At 49.3% G+C, this 10,349-nt stretch overlaps 1 protein-coding gene across 4 annotated transcripts in view; it reads left to right on the top strand.

Annotated features, from left to right (window-relative positions):
- Positions 1-10,349, top strand: part of DLG1 (discs, large homolog 1 (Drosophila)) — a 137,848-nt gene that overhangs the window by 67,718 nt on the left and 59,781 nt on the right. For all 4 annotated transcript variants that reach the window (XM_015429078.1, XM_015429076.1, XM_015429077.1 and 1 more), the window contains 2 exons: positions 8,878-8,931; positions 10,168-10,218. Coding sequence is in view for 3 of the 4 variants with exons in the window: in XM_015429076.1 (XP_015284562.1) it covers positions 8,878-8,931; positions 10,168-10,218 (105 nt within the window). In the remaining variant the exon portion in view is untranslated. The remainder of the gene's footprint in view (positions 1-8,877; positions 8,932-10,167; positions 10,219-10,349) is intronic.

The raw sequence follows: 10,349 nt of genomic DNA, 5'->3' as shown, positions 1-10,349 counted from the left end.
CACAGCGTGATCCATAGCCACGTTTCGGGACTGTTCTGGATCAAGTCAGTCAGGGCCCATGAAGAGTCCATTCCACACATGCACACACACACACCCCGTGCCCCGGATGCAGTAGCAGCTCTGCAGAGGCCCCAGAGGGGGCTGGGTGTCGTGCATAAATGCGGGGGGGGGCTGTGCCACTTCCCACCCTCCTTTACAGACGTATCACTGGTTGATTCCCTGCCGACCTCATTGCTTTGCTCAAAATAAACCCTAACAGAAATGCAGGGGGGAACCTCCTTTAGACCTTGCAGATTGCTTGATCAATCCTGGATACTTTAACCCGTGTAATTAAATAATTACATCTTACCTTGTTGGTTAATCATACTGTCAAAAAAGCCAGGAAGCAGGTATAATATTCAAAGCAGAATTACAGATAATTAGAAAAAAAACAAACCAGTCACTATAATCCCTGAAGTTCCTCAGAGTCTGATCTGGCCACTTGTCTCATTTAGTCAGAGCGGAAAGATTTCCGAAATGGAAGTTGTCTCTTCCTCTCGAAGTTGGCAGTGAAGGGGCTGTTCGAGGGAGGGCATCCCAGCCTCTGGGTGCCTTGTGAAAAGGCCCCCTGTCACACGCCCCAGCCCCTGCCATGTCTGCACCACAAGACCCAGTCCAGGAGGACCCTGCTGACATACGTGACCCAGGTTCAGGCCACATGCACCACGTCAGAAATAACCCAAAGGCGAAGCTTCCTTGAAGGCTACAGCACGAACTTTCTAAGTGTAAACAAAACTGAAGCATGGCGGGGACTAAAAAAAGTACAAGAAAAGATGGCGAAGAAGACGGGAGGGACTTCCTGCCAAAGCCCTTCCCTTGCTGGATCTGCTGTCAATCAGCAAGAAGGTGCTCTTGCGCGCCATCTGCTGGAAGAACTGCAAAAGATTAACCAGAAACTTGATTCTATGGAATGTGCCTATACTTTACAACAGAAAAAAATGACAGAGACAGCTGAAAAGGTGGATGACATCGCAAAGCAATGTCTGGCATCAGCCGAAGAAGTACAAAAAGTTAAGAAGAAGGTCATTAAAGTTGAAAAACATCAGGAAAAACAAGACAAGAAACTATTAATGCTTCAAATGGAAAAAGCAAACCTAACTCTCTGGTTCCAGGGACTCAAAGAAGAAGTTGAAGAGGATCTAAGAGACATACTAGCGACAGCCTTGGCTCCACTAACTGGCAACGAAGAGGAAAAAATAAAAGAAGAAATGGATGTGACCTATAGGGCCTATTCCAATTATACAAGAAAAAATAAGTTGCCAGCAGAAGTGGTTGTAAAATTTACAAAGCAACGTCTCAGAGATCAGATCTTAAAGGTGACATCAGCTACACCCCTGAAAATCGGAGATCAGTTGATAAGAACTCTAAAAAATGTTCCATTTGAAATAAGATTGAAAAGAAAAGAATATAAGGGACTGACCAGATTCCTACAAAACCATCAAACAAACTACAAATGGCTGGTGCCCGAAGGACTGACTTTCAAGTTTAAAGAAAAGAGAGAAAAGATTGACTCTATATTTAAGGCTCAAGATTTTCTAGAAAGGCACGCCAGCAAAGAAGAAGAGGCAGAACTGGCCAAGTGGATGACAGAACTGAATGTGGAAGACAGTAGCTCGGAGGGAGAGCTGAAGGACGAGGAACCCAAAGGAGCGACTGCCTTGAAGTATAATTTGAGAGATAAGAGAAGCAAAGACCCCAGACTCTAGAAACTTTTTTTAATTTTTGGATTACACTTTGAAAAAGAAACTAACTCCCAGAAGGACACTACTAATATACTAATTGCCTGGTTAACAGAGATGGAAGAAGAAAAGAACGCCGGTCTACAGAAGCAGTGATTGACTCAAATTCTCAACATGAAAAGATTAATATACTAATATATTAACACCACTCACTCTTTTCTTTATCCATCTATATACCCTCCCCCTTTCTTGACCTTAAGCGAAATATCTCTCCTCTTTAGGAGAGGGAATAAAGCTATTAATAAAAAAAAAGAAATAACCCCAAGGCAGTCCCGTCTCCTGGGCCTCCTCGCCACCAGCACTGGGCCAAAAGAGGCTGGAGAAATCTCGCTCTGACTGCTCCCAGATTGCCCCCGCTGGCCCTGGGGTTCACTCTCCGCACCTCTCGGCTCTTAAGCTGCGGCAGCTAGAGAGAAGAGCCGAGCATGGCAGGAGAGCCCCCCCAGTCCTGGGGGCGGGGGGGGAGGGGCTTGCTGGGATTACGCTCCTCCCCATACCTTTTACCCAAATCTGCAGGCCAGTGGGACGTGCACTCCTCTCTTCTCGCCTCAGAAAGTGTAACACACCTGAGACACGAGAGATGGGGAAGGGCAGCAGATTGTTAACTGGACTGGAACGGGAGCCGGGGGGGGGGGCCCTGAAATGACTGGGACTCTTTAGGTACAAGATGACTAAAAGGGGGCATGGCAGAGTTTTAAGTCCCAAACAGGGCACAGAGAACGGATGCAGAGACGCTGCGTTTTCCCGACTCTGGGCTCCCCACTCGAGCCCCTTTGCGGGCTCTCGGGCACAGACCCTCGGGGTCCATCGAGGCCAGCGCCGTCTCCTCTGAGTGGCAGAAGCCTTCCAGGGTCTCGGGCAGAGGTCTCCCACCGCTCCTGGCCCCCGTGATGCCCGAGACTGGAGATGCCCTCTCACCGAGCCAGAGATGAGTGCGCGCGCACTCTGCCACCCAGTCATGCCCAGGGGGGGGGGATGGTCTCTTGAGAAAAGGCGGGTGATCCAGTCGGTGCGTCTCCCAGGGCCCATCGTCTCCCCACATCTGTGAGTCCTCAGCAGCCTATTGAGGCCAAATGGTCAGATTTTGTTCTGCACTTCATAGTTGCCATGACAACCATGGGCCTTGTCCCAAATCACACTGCAGATCATGCAGCCAGTTTGTTCTTCTTTGCAGCAGTGGAGTCGACTGATGAGCTGGGAAAATAATGTTTCTACAGTGCCCCTCCTCAGGAACCGGTCATAACTCTGTGAGGTTTATATTTTGGACACTCTGTAACCTCTACTGGACTGGACAGAGCCTGTTAAGAAGAGAAGAAGAGACTGGATTCATACCCCATGGCCCTTCACTACCCAAAGGAGGTGTCTCAGAGCGGCTCACGATCCCCTTCCCCTCCCCACAACAGACAGACACCCTGTGAGGTGGGTGGGGCTGAGAGAGCTCTTGACAGAAACTGCTCTTTTTCAAGGACAGCTCTTGTCAGAGCTACGGCTTGCCCAAGGCCATCCAGCCAGGTGCCAGTGGAGGGAGAGGGGGGAATCAAACCCGGTCCTCCCAGATTAGATGGTGCCCTTGCCAGGCCTGATATGGATGATTCCCTGAGTGTTCTCTGGATGTTTTGCCCTCAGGTGGCTGGCCTTTCTGTGGAGACGATGGTTCCGAGAGCCCACACTTCTCAATGGCTGACTTAAGGGAGCATCAGTTTATCAATATACAGTTAAAATGTCCAAATATCAAATAATTCACTCATCAATACAATACATTAAAATACATGCAGTATACCATATAATCAGTTACAATCTGTGCAGTGCTGGCCAGTGAGGGGGGATCTTCTGTGCGCGGGGGGGGGGGGGGGGGGGGGAAAGGCATTTTTAGGTGTGGATCGTCTCCATTGTGACTTGGACTGCACCCTTTGACAGTATCTCCTCCGGATGGCATCACAGCTCCATCTCCGTGTGATTGTCCGGATGGATTTCGGTGGTTGCAGACCCCGGAGGTGGGCAAGGTGCTTGGAGGCATCTGGCTCTTGCCCTCCCAGCCCTGTTGCGTCCTGCCGAGGAGGGGATTTCCCAGGTGGTTCCAGAAGATGGTGAATCTTTGGTGAAGACGGAGGCAGGGCTGACTGCCTTGAAGGAGGTGGCTGTGTGAAGCCTCCCCTAAGGAAGCCGGATGGTTGCAAGAATCCCATTGAGGTGCAGATGCTTGAGGAGCATGGAGTAGCCAGGCATTCTGGGTATTTTTATTTTTTTTGTCCGTCCCCCCCCCCCCCCCCGTAGGGGATTTTTTAATTGCATTTTCTATAAACTACAAGGAAACAAGGAAAGGTAACTACAAACTACAGGTGAAAGTAAAGAAAAACCACTAAAACCCCAAAAGTGTTGTCATTCACAATGCTTACAAAATTAGCTTCTAGTTAAATAAGATTATACTTTGCTACGTTAAGGGAGTACACAATTCTTATTGCTTGTACTAGAGTCTTCAACAAATCTGACCATATAAAGATCTCTATAGAGAAATGGTTTAAATTCATTTAAAACAGAATCTAGAGAACAATCACAACTCATTTTTTATCCTTTTTGTTTCTCAATCGATAGCTCAGTTTAGGGGCAGCCACCCCCAGTCCTCATCAGAAAGTGCCAGTACTCCTTCTTCTTCACTTCCCTTGCTGCTGCCATCTTCAACTTTATCCTCTTCACCTGCTGGACTGGCATGTTGATGTAGAAATTCGCATGCGTTTACAACAGAGTCAATTTTTTCTTTCTTGTCTTTAAATTTGAAGAGCATGCCTTCAGGAACAGTCCATCTGTAGGGGACGTTGTTTTTCTGTTAAGAACAGCACCAAGTCTATGTATTTCTTTCTCTTCTTCCTTACTTCAAATGGAATATCCTTCAAAACTCTTATTTATTTGTCTTTGATTTTCAGGGTGGCTCCATTTGTTGCTTTCAATACTTGATCTCTTACTTGTCTCCTGGAGAATCTCACCACAATCTCGCTGGGCAAATTATTCTTTCTTATGTAGTCAGAGTACGATCTATAGATCGTATCTATTTCGTTTTGTAGAAAATCCGCTTTGAAATCTGCAACCGGACCCAATACATCGCATATAAGCTGCTTCAAGTCTTCTCCTTTTGCTTCAGGGACCTCCTGAAATCTTAAGACATAGCTTGCCTTTTCCATTTGCAGCTGCAAAAGTTGAGCCTCGTCAGTTGCTCTCTTTCTTTCTATCCCCTGCATTTGTTTTTTAAGCTTCTGGGTGTTGGCATCCACTTCTTTAAGCTCTTGCTCCATTTTCTCTGTCTTTTTAGTAGTTTCATTTAACTGGCTTTGTTGTGCATCAAACTTCTTATGGAACGATGTCATTTGTTCCAGCAGAGGGCACAAAGCCCTTGGTCAGCATATTTTGGAAGTCTATAGTAGTGTCCTGTCTAGGAACAGAACTCGCTGGGTTGGCATTTCTGGCAGGGAACTTCAGTTTCTGTTGCTTATCCTTCTCTTCCCTCCTCGGAGGCGCCATGTTTGAGAATTGTTTACTTTTTAGAAAAAGTTATCAAAGTCTCAAGATCAATGTTCCCTCTAAGCTGTGGAGTCTTGTGAGCAAAACTTCAACTTTGTGAGCTCCTGACGTTAAAGCTGTGAGCAAGTAATTTGGCTACTGCATAAATTAGTTTGCTCTGGAGCCCTCCTTCCTGAGTAGAGACAAAAGTCTGTGAGCTGAAGGCTAAAAAACCGTGAGCTAGCTCACACTAACACAGCTTAGAGGGAACACTGCTCAAGCTCCTTTTCAAATGCTTGGTAAGTTCTCAAAAGTTCCTTATTTTAGTCAATTCGATTTTGCAATCCGCCCCCTTATAATTTTGTTTATCAGATCAGTTTTTTTCTTTTTAAGGGGAGGCTTTCAGCTTGCTTTCTGGTGTCTTCGCTTTTACAATCACTCACTTTTCAGCGTAGAACTCGCCTTTCACGATTAACTCGCCTGGCCACCAAGCGCTTGTCCTGGTGTGCGTCCCCACGTCCATTTCTGGAAATCAGCGGTAGGACTGTTGGGGCAGGGATTGGCCCCCCTTCGCCAGCTGTTTGCCGGAGGAAGGGCCCTCCAAGCGCCCCATAGCTAGGAGCCCAACGCAAGGGCTCCAGGGGCGGGATGCGTACCATCGCACCCCCTCCCATCCGCCGATTCCAAGCACACGTCTCCCAGAGCTCCGGGAGCATGTGGCCGCCATTGAGGGAGCCAAAACCGGAAGTCCCATTCTGGGTATTTTTAGAGGAGGCAGATTATCCGGACCCTTTTCAGACCAGCGTGCAGCCCAGGTTTTGGCCTGGTAGATGCCCTGCCTGAGAAGGGCAGCCCTGCTGGTAAAGTAAGACTGAAGGGGAAAAGGTATGACCCTTAGTTTTTCTGCTCTCTGGCTACGTTTCCGGAGGTGGTCTTTGCTAGCTGGGCATGCTTGCTTTGCCTTGGGTGGGCTGTTTGTTTTTGGTTTTCCAGTTGTTTTGTGTGCTGGTTAACTTTAAGGGTGCTCTAACAATTCATTTGAGCCGCAGTGTTGCTTTTGACACTCTAGCGCATATTGCATTTTAAAAATTGGTATTGTCGATTTAACTGGCATGTGAATTTCCAGGCTGGGGTATAACTAAATCTCAGGTCTTCCTGTCCCTCCCAGTTTCCCTGGGAAGCTGCCACTTATAGCCGCTGTCTTGCATGCTTCTTGTTGTTTTTAACTCACTCTGTATTTAAGTATTTGCAGTTACGTTCTCTCAGATGGTTGTGTAACCGGGGTTGTGTAAAAAACAAGTGGGAGAGAAATAAGACGTGGTGGTGCTGGTGCTGTGACCGTCCTTAGGGACTGCGGGCTTGCTGGAGGGTCTTACTTTTGTGCTGCTGACGGATGGCGATGGTTTTGCTGTGCTTTTGAACCTGCTTCCCAGATTTCTTGTGGTCCTTTCTTGGATCTTTCAGGCTTTGCATTTGTACTACTGGAAGCTACGAGCTGTCTGAGGAATCTGAGCTGTGAGAGCACGTGCATAAATGTTCTGCCATTTATGGTGGTGGGTCACCATTGTTTGGGATGTCGGTTCTTTCGGAATCACAAGCTTCGGTGTCTCAGCATCCATGGAACGACGTGGCTCTCGCTTTGCCTGGATGCTCCGGTCTGAATGGAGCCCTTTGGGGGGGGGGGAGCCTGAGTGGCTTATTGTGGTGTACGCCTCTCTTCCCGGCAGCCACTCGGACTCCTGAGGTGGTTCTCACGGCTTCTGTCTGTGGCAGTGGCCACCTTAAATAATCGAGGGAGAGAGCATGCATGTTCGCGTTCTGTTGCTTCCCCAGAGCAACTCAGGCAATTGTGGCTTCCTGCATCCAGCCCTGCATGCCAGTTCTTCACCCAGAGGTGGCTTCTCAGACAGGCTGCAGATGCACCTTCAAGCGGGCAGTTGACAGTCCGCACGGCCATGATGACTGTCCTGTACAGCCCCCCTCGGGCAAGTCTGATGCAAGGACCTGCACAGCAGCAGGGTCAGCTTCTCAGGACGGCAGGAGGCTGTGACTGCCTGGTCCCGTTTCCTTTACAGTGCAAAAGGCAGGATAATCCTTCCTCTGAGGAGTTGTGCCCCAGCTGGCCTCTTGGATGAGAGCTTCCCGAGCACTCTGCCTCCCGCTTCCCACCTTCCCTTTCCGCCCCGTTCGTCTTCACAGTCTTTCACCTGGTGTCAAAAAATCCTGCTACACACTGAGTGTGGAGGGCCTTCTGTGAAGAAGGCATCCGGATGCAGAGCCGTCCTGCTGCCACCACCCTTCCTTTTGCCTTGGGTTTTCCTGAGTTTTGAGACGTGGTGTGATGAGTCTGTCTTGGGGGCAGGAAGTGCTGTCAAGTGGCAGCAGACTTGTGGCAACCTCATGTGGGGTTCTCAGGGCAAGAGATGAGCAGAGGTGGTTTGTCATTGTGATGGTTTCATATTGGTTGAGTTTTTATGTAACACCAGCTTCCCTGGAACGCTCCATGAGGCCAAAAGGTGCTCCCTATAATTAAAAATATTATTTGCCCCTCATTTGAAGGACATGGACTACTAGCGTTTTTCCTTAGAGAGTAGGATCAACACCGCCCCACATGTGTGCTCTTTTGTTTTCCTTCTGTTGACACGGGGGGGGGGGGGGAAGCCAGCTCTGCTTCAGTAGAACGGAATGCCTTTGAGTTCTCTCTAGGCCTGTCCTGAGCCCTCCTGAATTTGGATGCCTGAGCTCCACTTTATACCAGCTGGGCAGCCCACCTGCCTTTGAAATGAAGCATTCTTGGCCGTAGTGTGTCCTTGAGGGGTCAGTGGCATAGCTTAGGAGCAGGTTCTCACCCCACCCCCCCGGCCCGCTGGGCATATCTGTCTTTTTTCCAGGGATGCTCCCTGCCCAGGTATTGGATGCAGGAAAATGCCATCATGGCGATAACAGTACAGCTTAACCCTCTGCATGCATGGCACCTGACGTATGGCTGCCCACCACATGCACAAGCAAGGCAGATGCGCCCAAGGAGGTGCATGTGAACTGGCTTTTGTCTGCATCTTCTTACGGTTCCTTTTGCAAATGAAAACACACCATCTTTTCCCTGTCAGCTAGTCAGAGAGGAGGAGGCCCAGGCCTTGCGCAGGCCCTGAGTGTGTTGACCTCTCGGTGGAGCAAAACTGCAGGGGTTTGGGAAGGTTGGCGGACTGCAAACTGCAGGGAGGCATCAGTACAAATTCTGAGTCCAGTCAGGCACCTTTAAGGCCACCCAAGGTTTATTCTCAAGGTATGAGCTTTCGCGTGCCAGGCACATTTCCTCAGATACATTGGAATGGCAGAGAATGCAAAAGGAGGCCTGTCGCGCTCTGGCTTGGGGATGGGGGCTGCAGCGCTAATCCGTAGGGAGAGGGGAGCTGAAGTGTGAAGCTGTCGATGCCTGGTTTCTTCCCAAGATCATAACCGCTTGAGTGATACTCTCAGCCCGCAAATTGCTCAGAGCAGCTCTCAAACGAGAGTGTGTGGTGGTGGTGGTGGCTAGCAGTCATTTCTGGGGAAATGTGACTTTTCTTTGGATGCGCTTTCTTACGTGGGTGTTTGCTTTAATTCCAAGGCGAATCCCCCCCCACTGGTGGTCAACACCGAGGCTCCGGAGACCCCGACCTATGTAAGTCTTCAGCTGGGAAGTATTTTTATCAGACATAACTGTATTCCCCAAGATAGCCATTGTGCCAGACAAGGCATCCACGTAGTTTGGCCTGGCTTAGTAGCCACCGATCTCCCCAACTGCCACTCAGTGCTGACTCCAGAGCTGGGTGAAGTTAACAAGAGCTGAAATGTAGCCCCAGTAGGCAAACTGACAACTAACAACAAGGCCTCCGGTCTGGATCACGTACAATGGAGGGTTCTGAAGCAATTACTTTAAAAGAAACGCGTAGGGCTGCTGGAATTGGGTGCTCTTCCGGAGGTCTGAAACGTCACAAATATCATGCTGGCTTTTAAAAAGCAACTTGGAGCAGATCCACGATTTTATAGGCCTCATGCCTGCTGTACAAAAACCCTGTTTGTGCAACAGGCACGTGAGTTACAACCATTCCCAGAAGGCTGGCTGGCCGTGGGCAAACAGGAGTGTGGGAGAGCTTTATAGAATTTGGTGGTTTTCAAGCCAGCCAGTCTCACTGTCATCCTTTACAGAGTTTTGCAGTGCAGCCCTGTTGCCTTGAAGTATTCAGTAGCACTGCCGGTGCTCCCTCCCCCCGGTACTGAAATTTACCCCAGTTGTCTCCAAGGACAGGAATACATCTTGGTTTTGGTTCTGTGCGGCTTTACTGCACGTGCTGCCGAAGGCATGTAAGAGAAGTGTGGCCCCATTTCCGTGTTACGGCAGCTGCTAGGGAGACCCCAGGGCTTTAGAGGCCTGACACAACAGGGGCAGCGACTGTGCGGGAAGGACCGGTGGCCGCGTGTCCCCACCAGAAGGAGAAGAGCTGTGCTGGATGAGGACAGAAGGGGCCTTCTGTTGCTCAGTCCCCGTGAGGAGCCCTCTCCCGGTCCCCGTGCCTCTGGACCAGATGGGCCCCTTGCACCCTGAAAGACAGCCCTGGCCACCTGGCTCTGCGGCGGCTTCCCTGGCAGATGGATCCCTGAGGGGTTGGCAGCAGTGTTCCCTCTAAGCTGAGTTCGTGTGAGCTAGCTCACAGTTTTTTAGCCTCCAGCTCACAGATTTTTATCTTAGCTCAGGAAGGACGGCTCCAGAGCAATCTAATTTATGCAGTAGCCAAATCATTCGCTCACAATTTTAATGCCAGTAGCTCACGAATTAGAATTTTTGCTCACAAGACTCCACAGCTTAGAGGGAACATTGGTTGGCAGAGGTGTGAAGGGTGTTTTTGTGTCTCTTTAGGTCAATGGCACGGATGCAGAGTATGAATATGAAGAAATTACTCTGGAACGGGTAAGTATCCACCCTGACAAGCTTTTTCTAGTTGCTTGGAGTCATAAGTACAGGGAGGGGAGCAGTTTCTTTTTCTCTCCTCTGGCTTTTCATTGGTTGCTGTTGCTCAAGGAACCTGAAAAGAATTCCTG

This window comes from Gekko japonicus, unplaced genomic scaffold, assembly GCF_001447785.1.
Source record: "Gekko japonicus isolate JY-2015 unplaced genomic scaffold, Gekko_japonicus_V1.1 scaffold1727, whole genome shotgun sequence".
NCBI classification, from domain to species: Eukaryota; Metazoa; Chordata; class Lepidosauria; order Squamata; family Gekkonidae; genus Gekko; species Gekko japonicus.
This window is presented reverse-complemented; position numbering and strand designations above follow the sequence as displayed.